Below are 14,696 nucleotides of genomic sequence, written 5' to 3'. Positions count from 1 at the left end.
CTTAAACTGGAGTCCATGGATCTGCCTTAGAGATATGTGACCACCCTGAAATTATGCAAATATTTGTTTACATATGTTAGTTTTTATAGGGAGAGGGTGTATAGTTTTCCTCAGATTCTTAAAAGGGTTCATGACTCTAAAAATGGTGAAAACCACTGCTCTAGATTGCTCCCTTTTGCTCTTAGAAGTACCTCTTTGCTTTTTTTTTTTAAAGAAACAGTTATTTTTATCACTTCTGTTCATGTGAAAACAAAATCAGATTTGGTTTTCAAATAAACTTCTCAGAAACTTCTTAATTTCACTGTGTTTTATTTGCTTGTAGGATAGTGCGGCTGTCCAGATTCTCTTGGAGATTTGCTTACCTACTGAAGAGGAGAAAGCAAAGGGTGTCAGTCCAGACAGCTTGCTAAAGGATGTTCAAAGTGTTATTACTACCAGTGCTCCAAATAAGGGATTGGAGGAAGGAGAAGACAATTTGCTCTGTAACCTTCGAGAAGTTCAGTGCCTTATCTGTTGTCTGCTGCACCAAATGTACATTGCTGATCCCAACATTGCTAAGCTTGTTCACTTTCAGGTCTGTTTTCAAAGAATGATGCTTTATGGTCGAAGTTTATTTTTTTATGTTTTTTTAATTTTTTTTTTTAAAGATTTTTTTTATTTTTTTCCTTTTTCTCCCCAAAGGCCCCCAGTACATAGTTGTATATTCTTCGTTGTGGGTTCTTCTAGTTGTGGTATGTGGGACGCTGCCTCAGCGTGGTTTGATGAGCAGTGCCATGTCCGCGCCCAGGATTCGAACCAACGAAACACTGGGCCGCCTGCAGCGCAGCGCGCGAACTTAACCACTTAGCCACGGGGCCAGCCCCCGAAGTTTATTTTTTAGGGAGGCTTTAACTACTAAATTAATAGGGATCATTTAGAAACTAGAGATCACACAAATGATCACGGCCCTTTGTAATATGGAGAAAAATCCAGATTTTTTTAGATTGGATTTCAACTAATAAAGTCTTCAGATAATTCATCTGTATTCTAGTGCAAAAGAAAGGTGAAATGTCAGGATATACATAGGGCACGGTAGGCTTCTCAGTAACTTACAGAAAGGAAGTGAAACTTTCCTTTATATTTTTATCTTTATTTGACTTACAGTTATTTTATTTCTAACTTTTTCTCCCTTTCTTGCTGAGATAGGGTTATCCATGTGAACTCTTGCCGTTGACAGTCGCAGGTATTCCATCTATGCACATCTGTCTGGATTTCATACCTGAGCTTATCGCACAGCCAGAACTTGAAAAACAGGTAATGAGCATTTTGCAGCTTCAGAAAAATTTTGATCTCCCTCCAGTCTTGCTAGTTATATAAAACATTTTATAATTTTTAATACTTAAAGATATTTTTCAGAAACACATAACATTTAGCTTTTGTATTGCAGATATTTGCTATCCAGTTGCTTTCTCATTTGTGTATCCAGTATGCATTACCAAAATCACTCAGTGTGGCTCGCTTAGCTGTCAATGTCATGGGAACTTTGTTAACAGGTGCGTAGCCAACCAATATCACTAACAAAAACTTCTAACATAGCATAGTACGTATTTTTTCTGAATTTAGTGCTACTGTGTTTTCTGTGTCACTAATAGTTTATGCCATCTTTTGAACTATTCTTTTGAAAATTTTCCTCTTACAAATGTGATTTATAGTGTAGAGGCGATGAATAGGTAGGCAAATTGTATCTTTCATTTTGTGAATGACTATATATAGATTTATAGTAAATAATAAGCTTTCCACATTTTATAAATAGAAATCAAATCTACTTTCTGAATGTAATTATGTCAGTAGAAAATATACTGGGGGCCGGCCCAGTGGCGCAGCGGTTAAGTTTGCACATTCTGCTTTTCAGCGGCCCGGGGTTCACTAGTTCGGATCCCAGGTGTGGACATGGCACTGCTTGGCAAAAGCCATGCTGTGGTAGGCATCCCATGTATAAAGTAGAGGAAGATGGGCATGGATGTTAGCTCAGGGCCTGTCTTCCTCAGCAAAAAGAAGAGGATTGACAGCAGATGTTAGCTCAGGGCTAATCTTCCTCAAAAAAAAAAAAAAAGAAATAATTTATTACAAATGCTGAGAGTTCCAGAAAAATATAATCATGTATAAATAAGAAATAAATATATCGTTCCCTTAAGTTCTAAAACATACCCTAATATTTTAACCACCTTCTGTTTTGTAGAGTAAAATCATATGAAAATAAACTACTTTAAAAGATATGAACTACAATTCAATCTTTTAAAGTTATGGCTTAGTTAATTTAAGATTCTTTTTCAGTGCTCCCATCATACTCTATTCATCTTTCTTTCCATCGTATTCACCTCATGTTATAATTATTTGTAGTGGTTAAGAGCCTAAACTGCCTGAGTTCAGTCCCAACTCTATCACTAACTGGCTGTGTGGCCTTGAACAAGTTTCTTAATCTAAGGTTTATCAAAGATTTTTCTCATATATAAAATAGATATCATAATAATACTTTCCTCATTCATAAGATTGTGAGAATTAAATGAAATAATGCACGTTATGCACTTATCACAGAGCTTGGGCATAAGAATTTATATTTTCCATGATGGGTCACTATTAGATTGTGAGCTCCCTAAAGGCAGGGCTGGCTGTCCTAGAAAACTTAGTATCCTCATCACAGAGCATGCTGCTTAGTATATTGTGAATTTATGTCTGCAAAGTAAAAAAATTCTGTTTCATTTCTTTCCAACAGTTTTAACGCAGGCTAAACGATATGCTTTTTTCATGCCAACTCTGCCAAGTTTGGTCTCTTTTTGTCGAGCATTTCCTCCACTGTATGAGGATATTATGTCTTTGCTGATCCAAATAGGGCAAGTCTGTGCCTCTGATGTTGCCACTCAGACAAGAGACATTGATCCAATTATTACACGTACGTAGTAACTTATTTTCAAGAGTTGTTTTAATATCTCAAACAAAAAGGCCAAAATCCTTTCCAGATTTCTTGGCTTAATTAATTTTTTTCCCTCATGTTTTTAGGTCTTCAACAAATAAAGGAGAAACCAAGAGGATGGTCCGGAATTTGTAAAGATCCATCTTATAAAAACGGATCCAGGGACACTGAAAGCATGGATCCTGATGTACAGCTCTGTCATTGTATTGAAAGCACAGTAATTGAAATAATAAACATGAGTGTTAGTGGAATTTAAAGAAAAACAAAACAGACTTAAAAAAAATGAAGCTGTTTGCTGCATATACCCAACATGAATCTGCATCTTTTAACTTTAAACTGAATGGGAACAGTAATGTCTTGGAATCACTAAAATGATTCAATTCAACATGAATACAATTTAGAACACTGTTGAGAATTATGCTTGCTTGTATTTGATTGGCCGTTCTTTGGATCTGCTTTGCTGATATGTTTATATTGTAGTAGCCGAGCTTTGTTTTCCTACTGGGAGCACATTTAAGAAACTCGTTACTGGAAAGTGAATTTGGCCTTGTATTTAGCTTTTGAAGTGAAGAAAAACTGCCATGCCTTTAATTTAATTTCATATGAAAATGAGTCTGTGGGTAGCCCTAGTGTTTATTTTAACTGTCAGCTAGTAGCAGAGTATGACAGTGATGCAATGATGAGAGGGAGAAAAAGCGCAGGGAGAATTCAGGAAAAGTTAGGAGTTTAAATACTCAGATAGAAACCTCTCAAATTTGCAATGTGAGTAATAGTAATGCAAGATGGAATTCCAGTTCTCAAGAAACAGGATTGAGAAGGCTTTAAAAAAGGCAAATAGCTTTTTATAAATGATTTCCATGGAATTACAGATGAGGATTTTAAGATTTTACATATTTGCTTCAATTTTTACTAATATATGAAGCCATATGTTTAAAGAGATACTTGAATAATTTGGAATTTTAAGATACTTAAAAATGTTTACAGAAACATCTTTGTGCAGAGGAGAACCTGAAAGTTCTAAAGCTCTCATTTAGTTTTTTTAAAAATTTATTTTATAATGCTTTACTAACATCTAATAGAGAGGGGAAATACATTGGTATCTAATTAAAGTTTGGAGCAATAAAACCCACTGGATTAAAGAGCTCTTGGTTTGTCATCAGGATTGTAATTCACATCATAATGTTAGAAGATCTTTGAGTAAGAAAAATATGTACAGTGTTTGGACCTCAGGAAAAATTAAAAAGCAGGAGATACCGTGTTGCTGAAAGATTTTGCAGTCTTCTGTTGGTGACTTCCATTGATGAGGTAGATGCATCCAGGTAACCTCACTTTTTTTTTTCTTAAGTAGCCAATGTAGAAGGTACTTCTTTGCTTTCTGAGATATACCTGAATGACACACTCCCCCCTCCCCCCAACTTGAAACAGACCTCTTCCCTTGTAAAAGAAATTAGGCAGGCTAATAAGAAAGTGTGGTTTTTAAGAAAAGAAATTTAACTTCAGCCTTTCACTAGCACATAGTCACATCTCATTTTCCTCCTTTGTAAAATGGGATTACTACTGGCCCTACCTCATAAGGGTATTGTTTAAGAACTAATTTGTAGCTGTTTAAATCATGAAGTGCACAGTATCATAGATGATAGAATATTTATAACTTTTATCAGATGCTTAATGTTCAATTAAGTAATTTTGATGTGAAAAATAAAAGCATGCTTAAAAAATACTGTAAGAATTTTCATATTTTTAAACAAGGCAGTTTTGTAGTCTTTTAAGATTAAATACAGCTGTTCCTGTTTTGTTTTGTTTTGAACTGAGGCATTGGAATATTTTGTGTGAGTAGGAAACCTCTAGGAGTTCAGAAAAGGTTGAAATATGTTTTCTAACTAAATGCAGTGAACATTCCTGGATCAATTTTCAAAGACTGGTCAAAACCTGCTGTGTTAAAATAATAACATTTGCTGTTTTTCATCAGATTTGTTGATGATGTAAATAAAATGTGTAAATATATTAGTAAATGTTAATATTCATGTATTTTAAGTTAAGGTTATAAAATTTGCCACAATGTGATTTTTTTTATTCAAGTGAAAACAGATGTGTGCAGCTATTTTGAATATTGGTTTATAAACATTCATATTCTTTATCAAATGAACTTGTAGTTTTTTGTGTTTTATTTCACTACTGTTAACCTGAAAGGAACAGTTCAAGGGAATGGAATCCAGGACTGTCTGGCTCCAGAGCCTATGTGTATCCCTTGCTGTTATGCCACATATGTCAAATGGCAATACAAGGCTACAGTCAGTTGACAGCCTTAGGAATTTAGGGCAGGAAAATCGGAGTAGTTACCCTGGAACAGTTACTTCAATGATTTGATATTTAAAAAATTTGTAGGGGCTGGCCCCGTGGCCAAGTGGTTAAGTTCGTGCACTCTGCTTGAGCGGCCCAGGGTTTTACCAATTTGAATCCTGGGCGCGGACATGGCACCGCTCATCAAGCCAAGCTGAGGCGGCATCCCACATGCCACAACTAGAAGGACCCACAACTAAAATATATGCAACTATGTACTGGTGGGGTTTGGGGAGAAAAACCAGAAAAAAAAATTTGTAGAGCCAGCCCTGATGGCCTAGTGGTTAAAGTTGGGCACACTTCCCTTCAGTGGCGCGGGTTGGGTTCTGGGTTCGGAACCACACCACTTGTCTTTCAGCTCACATAGAAGAACCAGAAGAACCTACAACCATACAGAACTATATACTGGGGCTTTGAGGGGGGGAAGGAAGAGAAAAGGCGGAAGATTGGCAACAGATGTTAGCTTAGGGCAAATCTTCCCCTGCCCCCACCCCCAAAAGCCATAAAAAATTTGTAAAAGCAAAATAATTTGAATATATTTTTAAGGATTTGTTTTTATAAATTATCCTTTGTTCTACCCATCTTTGCTTATGCATACATATTTTCACATAATGGAATTCATAATACCCAGTTTGGAGTCTGCTTTTTTTCACTTAACTTTATGTGGGATTGTTTGTTGGCAAGTTGTTTAGTTTTTATAACTATTTTTTTGGCTGCATAATGATTGAATTGATAGAACCATATAGGGTGCTATTACCAGACTGGGAAGTTTATGATTTTTTTCAGTTTATAATAGGCACTGTTGTCCATTGAGGTATTTTTACTTTGTCTTTCTTTTAGATTACTTTTTTAGGATAAATTTCTGAGCCTAAGATTACTAAATTAAAAGGTAGAATTTATTTTTATGACTGTACATTTTGCCATTTGGGGAAGACGCAGTAAAACTGAAAGTGAGGCAAGCAAACCAGCCTGCCTCCTGCGACTCCCCCTGCAGCCAACCTCTCCCCAAACTAGTCTTTCAAACTTGAGAAACTTGCTCAGGTTTTGGGTTTTTTTGAGACACTAGTATTTGAACCAAGTTTAGGCTATACAAAATTTTGAAAAAAATCACAATTTGGCGAGATCACGATTAACTCCTTACCTTTGAGCAAACTGAAGTCTACTTCTTGGCAAAAAAGAATAAACTGGTTTTAGGAGGGACAGAAGGCGGATAAGCCTTAATGGAGGTAGGCGTGAGCCTGCTCCGGAGATCCCGAGAGCGTTTCTCCGGTTGAATTTGGTATCCGGGAAAGCCTCGAAGATTACGAGATGCTGTAGCCAGTTGTCAACGAACCTGGTCGCCTCGCTGGGCTCGGCAGTCTGGCAACTCCCGCCTCCGGGCTGTTGCTACCCCGGCTGCAGTAAGGTCCGGAAATTTGCATGGAACTGCACTGATGAACGCTGAGCGAACAACTCGGCAAGGCTTGAAGGTGCTTCCTCTCTGTTGGTCTACAGACCTGAAGAATGACGCTTCGGGTTTCCGAGGAAACTGATGCACGGGTTAAATTACCGGTTTCAAAAAATCAAACGGAGAAGACGCTTCTCTTTGAAATCCCCGGATTTGCGAGAGTCGTACTCTTTCGGCGTTCGCCTTCCGGCGCCGCCAAGTACCTTGCGTCTATTCTTACCGCGGAGGCTTCCATTGGGCGCCAGGGTTCTCGCCCCCTAACCTCGCGCCGGGATTGGCTGCTTGTTTTCTGCTCTGGCGGGTGATTGGGTGCCGGGAGCCGAGGGGGTGGGAGGCGGGAATTCGTCCTGGAGAGTGTTGCTGAGGGCACTGAGGAGAGCGGGTGGAGAGAGAAGGTAAAACGGCCCGAGTCCGCGCTCAGGCGCGGGAAGTAGCAGCCCGGCGAGGAGGACAGAGGGGTTTGTGACCTTTCTTCTCCGCCAGGGCTCCGCTTTGTTTACTCGCAGCTCTCGGTTTCCTTTCCTCCCGGGAATCGGAGCGCCGTCTGCTCTGCATCGGTTTTCCTCAGCACAGGCAAGTCTGTCTCTCATAGGGAGGCGTGAAGCCTGCCGGGAGGGGGCCTTCTGCTTGCGGGCCCGTCGTGTGGACTGGAGCACCGGGGCCGGGGGATCTAAACACGCGAGCGGGGCGGGAAGTGTGAGCTGAAAACCTGAGCAGAGGGAGCCTGCCTTACCTCCTTGGAGCAGAGGCCTCGTGCTCCCCCGGGCCCGCCTTAACGCCTGGGGGCAGGGGGCGGCGGCAGGAGGCAGAGCGGGATTTTTGTCCTTTAGTCAATATCTGGGGGGAGCGACCTCGTTTTGAGATGCATGTTCCGCAGCTGGGACTGGGGATGGATTGGTTTCTAGGTTATGTCTGAGTAAGTAGGCCAGTGTTGAGTTGTTCGTTCAAATGAAGTGTTAGATTCCACCAAATCACGTTCTCAGAGTTTCCTCGATAGAATCACAAAATATTAGAACAGGAAAATACCTTAGAATAGTGGTTTTTAACTTCTTTTGGAACACAGGCTGTGGCTAAGTTTATTATTGGCTTCATAATCTGTTGAATTGCCATTTTAATCATCTCTCCATCCGCAGACTCAATTTACCATTTTTTTCGCTATTGCAAATAATTCCTCAGTTGACAACAGTGCATACCATTTCCCCCTGTATTTTCAATTATCTTCTTAGGATATAGTTCTGAGAATGAGAAATCGATGGACTTTCTCTTCAGAAAAATGCAGTCGTAGGCAAAAACTTCTGCGTGCAATATCAAGAGATCACACAGTCTCTGACTTCGGCCTGTGGATCCTAGGTGAGGAAAAGGAGGTTTAGACGAGGTGGGGAACTAAAGTAGCCCCCTTCCTCTGTGTCAAATACTGGACTTTAGGCACATTCTGTACATTACCTTATTTAATTCTTAACTCAGTGCCTGGCTAATTTTCATAAAACTCAGGTAGATAATATTATCTCCATCTCACAGGTGAAGAAACAGGCGTCGAGAGGTTAAGTGATTGACACTGGAATTCAAACAGGCTTGCCTTACTCCAGAGCCCATCTTTTCACTATACCCTTCTGACCTTTAAATAAGAATTACTGAGCACCTACCGTGCGCCAAGGCGTTTTCTCCCTTACAACAGTTTCTAAAATAGGGATTATTACAGATGAGGTTCTTAGTCTAGAGGAGTGAAGAGACATGACCAAGGTAACATAGCTAAGTTGTTGGCAGAACCTGATCTAGAACCTATACTCCCTGACTCCTGGTCTACAGCTTTGGCAGAGTAGGAAACAAATCCAGATTTGTCCAATTCCAATACATGTTCTCAACCACTGTGATTTATAAGACTAGGAAATTCTTTTACTTCCATTTGTTTTGTTTATACATTTAATAATTCCAATTTTTGTTTCTAGACTTCTGTCCTGGTGTTGGGTACCAGGTTTTCTTTGAATGGCATTGTTTCAATATTGATTTTCGTTTCTGTTCCAGTTAGGAATCTGAAGTAAACAAGAAAGCATGACGTCTTCAGCATGGTCTGAATATACAATTGGTGGGGTGAAGATTAGCTTTCCTTATAAGGCTTATCCGTCACAGCTTGCTATGATGAATTCGGTAAGTATTTTTCAGCAGTTATCTTAAGGCTTTATTAAGATACAGATGCTTATAATTCATAGCATACACTGAGTCTGTTACTACATTCGTTTTCTCAGATAATAAATGGATTGAAAATGTTTGCTGGGTTCATTGAAGAACATCTAACCTTTGGAAAAATAATACTGATCACTATTAAACTGTATATGGTTAGGACGCAAAGGAGAATATTCTGAAAAATTTTCTCAGCTCATTTGGAACTTCTATTTACGGAATTACTGCTCTCTACGAAGTATTTACTGTCTTTTACACAGAATGCTGTATTTCTCACCATATTTTCATTTGACATATTTCCGTCATATAGAAAATTAATATATAAACTCGAGCAAACTGACTTTCCAGCTTTGTCTAAGCTTAATATTTTGCCATATTTACTTTATACCTTGATTATGAGTAACAAGATTACTAGTATCCTGAATTTAATCTTTTTCTTTCTTAGCCATGATTTTATACTTTTATTTCATATGTATGTGTCCATGAACAATAGGGAGTATTACTTTACATGTTTTTAAACTTTGCACAATGTGATACTATACCTGTCTTCCTTCAGAGCTTGATTTTTTTTTGCTTAATATTATTTTTAAGATGTAGCCCTGTTGATTGTTAATCTGTTTTAATTGCTGAATAATATTCCATTGTATGAATTTACCAGAATTTTTTAATCCATTTTTCTTTTGATAAGACATTTAGGTTGTTTATATTCTTTTGCAATTATAAACAATGCTGCTATGAGCTTTCTTATGCATGTTTCCTTGTGGTCGTGTGGGAAAAGGTTTTGGGTATGTACATAGGATTTGCTGGTGTTGGGTATCTTCAGCTTTACTAGAAATTGTTAATTTCTTTACAATGTGATTGTGGCCATTTATACACTCCCCCTAGCAGTATCCCTCGTTAAGTTTTCATTAAAGATATTAGTATATTCTAGTTTTACAGAAATGATTGTACTTGCATCATTAAGGCACAAATTGCTTTTTTTCATTTCTTTTGTGCTTTTAAGTCCAACATAATTTTAGGGAGAAGTATAAAGGAATAAGGTCTAGATTTAATTAAATGCTGGTTCTCTCTTTTGCTATTGCTCTGTTCCCTGAAGTGCAGCCTTACTTCTGGTTGTATTTGTACTTCTGATGGAGAGAGACTCTAGTGAAGTAAATTGTTTATTGATTTTTTAAATTGTTTTTGTGTCAATAGATTGTCAGAGGATTAAACAGTAAGCAGCATTGTTTGTTGGAGAGCCCTACAGGAAGTGGGAAAAGCTTAGCCTTACTTTGTTCTGCTTTAGCATGGCAACAATCTCTTAGTGGTAAGTAGTTAGTTGATATGTTCAGGTTGCTTATTGGAACCTGAAAAAAATATAATAAAGTATTTTTTATCCAGAATGATTCAACCATGTTCTAGCTAATTTAAATATTCTAAGACTTTTTTTTTATGTTATATGTCTTCCCAGAGTTTCCAAGAACATATAGCAAAATATGTTCAATTAATCCTAAAGCAATTTTGAACATAATGTAGTCCTTTAGTTGATGATTCAGAGTATACATAAGAATCTTAGAATGCTTAGATTTATCATTATAAAAATAATTATAATTTGTATGTAAAAGATGCAAGAGATGGGGTTGTCATGATGCTGTATACAAATAATTGGTTTTTTTGAGTAAATCCTTTAATGTATTTGCTTATCTGTCCTTTCCTTCCTCATAACATTAGAACATGGAATATATAAAAAAGAAAACATTCTAGTTCATCTTGCTACTTGTTTGGATGCCAGATAAGCAAATTCTTTACTATTGTTTTTATGAATTCATATTATTTCCCATTACTTTTACTTTATTTACTAACAAATGCCTAATGACATTTGATTTTGTGAAAGACGAATATACATAGTGAATCTGAAATACAATATTCGGTACATTTCAGTTACGTAAGTAGATGGCTTAGACCTAAAGTATTAGAAGAGTTTAAAGTTAACCATGGGGCCTTGTGTGTGTGTATGTATATGTGTGTGTGTATGTATATGTGTGTGTGTATGTATATATGTTTTTAAAAAGGAATTGTCTGTGCTACTGATAAGACTGTATTAAAAATAAAAAGTAAAAATTTTGTAAGCTTTTGGTTGTCCATTTTGAGTCTTACTGATGTTAATCTTTTGGGGAAAATGAGATTATCTGTTAATAACTTAAAACTTTAATGAGAGACTCTGGAAAATAGAATTAGTAGTATATATGTAGTAAAGATGGGAGAATAATGTGAGTATAGAAAATAAAACAAATCATTCAGGTTTTTTTTAGTATCTATGAATTGCGTATTTATACATGTAGGCACACAATGTAGACCTGTTACAGGTCTGTATTATATTTAAGTATTAAAAATTGCCTATTTTCTTTAATTTGATTTTGACCTTAAAATGTATTTTGATACATTATCACAACTGATATGTCATGAAACGTTTCTGTTTGAAATAGAAGTGTAATGTGGGAATGATTTAACTTTCAAATTCTTCATTTAGGGAAATAGCAGTAATTAAGAATGTACTTTAGGTCTATATTTTAATCCTCCCTGCTTGATATTTTAATAAATCTCAATATAAATGAATACTCGAGTGGTTGTGCCTTTATTACATTATTAATCTTTGACTATTATATTTTTGTAAATTATGTAAAATGATGATAACTTCTCTATAAATGCTCCTGGCATAAGTGTTTCTCTCCTGTCCTAGTTGGATGCTGCAGATAGGCTGACCAATTTGTCCAGATTTGCCTGGTATTTTCCTGGTTTTAGCACTGAAAATCTTCCATCCCGGGAAGCTTCCCAATCCTGGGCAAATTGGGGTAGTTGCTCACTCTAGCTGCAGAGGAAGATTAATGTTTTTTTAATTAGAAATATTATAAATAAGTTCTTTCATTTTTAGGGAAGCCAGTGGATGAAAGCTTAAGTAAAAAAGGTGAAGTACCGTTGTCATGTTGTTGTACATGCCATTCAAAGAATTTTACAAACGGTGACGTGAACCAAGTAACTTCACATCATTTCAACCGTCCAAGTACACCACCTTCTGAAAGAAATGGCATTTCATCAACTTGTCAAGGTAGTTTATATTTTTGCCTGGGTCTATTGGTATCTATAATAGGAAACTTAATTATTGCTTAATTATTATAGTCCGGAAATCCCTGGACTATTTTATTCTTGGCTTGGCTTTTAATTTACTTGGACATTTTGCTATCTTAAATCATTTTTTGAAGAAGGCAAGTCAAAATAAATGATATTCAGAAATTAATGTTATTTGTAGGCAGTATTGTTAATTATATGTTATAATTTTATAAAACATTGATTTATATTGTAAGACAAAATCTAAGTAGCCTCATTCATTCTTGATAAGTTTGTATGAACTTCTGAAGCCAGTATCCTACATGAGGATCAGGTATATTTTATGTATGATCCTTAAATAGTTCTTATTAGATTTATTTAAGAGAAATATATTAAGAATAACATAAGATTATTAATTTTCAAAAGGTATTTCTTCTGCTTTGACTATATGGAAAGGATTGATTGTTTTTTGCCTACACGAGAAATCTAGGAGACATCCTGTACACTTTGTTCTACCTTATTTCTCTATGCAAATCTCTATCTCCATTGATACCTCCCTGGTCCAAACTACCATCTTTTGTTTAGAGGATGCAATAACTTCTTTTCCTGCTTTCATTCATGCTATTCCTTAGCTAATCACTGGCAGGGAGAAAAGAGGTTGCTGTGAGTATCTTAAGTCTAAACAGTATCCGCTTAAAATCAAGGATGGAGTCATCTTCCTCTAAGGCACATGACTGTGGAGGAGGGTAGTTGCTTGAACTAAAGTGTGATTCTGTTAGGAATGAGGAAGAGGAGGTGGAATAGATACTGGAGAGGTGACTAGTAGTGTTGTCTACACTGTTGTTGACTCTTAGCCCTTTTGGCTTGCTTTCCCTTCCTTCAAACGGTCATGCTGTCTCCTGCTTCACAGCCTTTGCTTGTGTTACTGTCTCTTCTGAGAAAAGCTACATCTTCAACTTGTTATTCTACTCTTCCATTAGGTCTCAGCTGCCATGTCACTTCCTTAACGAAGCCATACTGACCTTTCTGTTAGACCAGATTTGGTTTACCTATTATATTCTGTGATCTCGTTGTGGATCTCCTGTCACAGTTTGTATTATCCATGTGTCTGTGTGCATCTTTTAGTAATGTGTGTCCCCTAGCAGATTGTATACTTTGTGAGGTCAGAGACCATGTCAGTTTGTTTACCGTTGGATCCCTAGAAACTAGCAAGGTGTTTGGCATATAGTAGGTGCTAGATAAATATTTGTTGTATGAATTAATGGAATTGATTTTGAGCTAATTATAAGAACTCTGGTTTATAATATTTATTTACAATCTGTATTTTTTAAAAAACAGCTTTATTGAAATATAGTTGACATAACAAATTGTATTTATTTAAATGGTACATTTGATAAGTTTTGACATAAGTGTACCTCCATGAAACTTTCATCAGTATCAAGATAGTGAACATATCCATCACCTTCTAAAGTTTTCTTGGGACTGGCCCAGTGGTGTAGTGGTTAAGTTCTTCACGTGCTCCGCTTCAGCAGCCTAGGATTCACAAGTTCGGATCCCAGGAGCTGATCCACAAACACTACTCATCAAACCATGCTGTGGTGGCATCCCACATACAAAATACAAGAAGATTGGTGCAGATATTTGCTCAGCGACAATCTTCCTCAAGCAAAAAGAGGAAGATTGGCAACAGATGTTATCTCAGGGCCAATCTTCCTCACCAAAAAAAAAAGTTTTCTCATCCTCTTTGTTATCCCTACTTCCCAACCTCCATGACCCACCCTTCCCAAAAAACCACTACTTTACTTTCTATCACTACAGATTAGTTTGTGTTTTCCAGAGTTTATATAAGTGGAATCATACAATTTGTACACCTATTTTGTCTAGCTCTTTCATATAACATAATTCTTTTGAAATTAATCCATGTCGTTGCATGTATCAACAGTTTGTTCCTTTGTATTGCTGAGTAATATTCTATTGTTTGGATATACTACAAATTGCTTATCCAGTCACCTGTTGATGTATATTTGAGTTGTTTCTTGTTTTGGGCTATTACAAGTAAAGCTGCCAAGAATATTCATGTATAAGTCTTTGTTATGGACATGTGCTTTCATTTTTCTGGGTAAATACCTAAGAATGGCATGACTGGATCACTTACGTTTAACTTTTTAAGAAACGTCCAAACTTTCCCAAAGCAGTTGTACCATTTTACATTCCTACTGACAGTGTCTGAGAGTTCCCATTTCTCTGCTTCTTTGCCAACACTTGCTAAGGTCAGTCTTTTTAGCCATTTTAATAGGTGTGCAGTGGTATCTCATTGTGTTTCTTTTTTTTTGAGGAAGATTAGCCCTGAGCTAACGTCCGCTGCCAATCCTCCTCTTTTTGCTGAGGATGATTGGCCCTGAGCTAACATCTGTGCCCGTCTTCCTCTTTTATACGTGGGACGCCTGCCACAGTATGGTGTGACAAGCTGTGTGTAGGTCTGCACCCGGGATCCGAACCAGTGATCTCCGGGCTGCCGAAGCAGAGCACACGAACTTAGCCGCTACACCACTGGGCCGGCCACTTGTGGTTTTAACTTGCATTTCTCTAATGCTTATGATGTTGAGCATCTTTTCATGTGCTTATTAGCCATCTGTATATCTTTGTTGAAATGTCTGTTGAAATCTTTTGCCCATTTGTTCTTTCTTTTCTTGAGTT

General features: G+C 37.1%; 2 protein-coding genes across 6 annotated transcripts in view; both read left to right on the top strand.

Annotated features, from left to right (window-relative positions):
- INTS2 (integrator complex subunit 2) overlaps window positions 1–5,092 on the top strand; it is a 49,886-nt gene extending 44,794 nt beyond the window's left edge. For all 3 annotated transcript variants that reach the window (XM_014856952.3, XM_014856953.3, XM_044744926.2), the window contains exons 21-25: window positions 323–574; window positions 1,186–1,293; window positions 1,427–1,532; window positions 2,753–2,929; window positions 3,037–5,092. In XM_014856952.3, coding sequence (XP_014712438.1) covers window positions 323–574; window positions 1,186–1,293; window positions 1,427–1,532; window positions 2,753–2,929; window positions 3,037–3,206 — 813 coding nt within the window. In that variant the 3' untranslated portion in view covers window positions 3,207–5,092. The remainder of the gene's footprint in view (window positions 1–322; window positions 575–1,185; window positions 1,294–1,426; window positions 1,533–2,752; window positions 2,930–3,036) is intronic.
- Window positions 5,093–7,074: 1,982 nt separating this feature from the next.
- The window catches only part of BRIP1 (BRCA1 interacting DNA helicase 1), a 187,333-nt gene continuing 179,711 nt past the window's right edge, over window positions 7,075–14,696 (top strand). For 2 of the 3 annotated variants that reach the window (XR_011493726.1, XM_014856951.3), the window contains exons 1-4: window positions 7,087–7,310; window positions 8,760–8,882; window positions 10,110–10,221; window positions 11,827–12,000. Coding sequence is in view for 2 of the 3 variants with exons in the window: in XM_014856951.3 (XP_014712437.1) it covers window positions 8,787–8,882; window positions 10,110–10,221; window positions 11,827–12,000 (382 nt within the window). In the remaining variant the exon portion in view is untranslated. Of the gene's footprint in view, window positions 7,311–8,759; window positions 8,883–10,109; window positions 10,222–11,826; window positions 12,001–14,696 lie in introns of all 3 variants that reach the window. The other variant, XM_070482865.1, reaches the window with a different exon arrangement.

This window comes from Equus asinus, chromosome 13 (assembly GCF_041296235.1).
Source record: "Equus asinus isolate D_3611 breed Donkey chromosome 13, EquAss-T2T_v2, whole genome shotgun sequence".
NCBI classification, from domain to species: domain Eukaryota; kingdom Metazoa; phylum Chordata; class Mammalia; order Perissodactyla; family Equidae; genus Equus; species Equus asinus.
The sequence above is the reverse complement of the archived record's forward strand: the minus strand, read 5'-3'. Positions and strand labels throughout refer to the sequence as shown.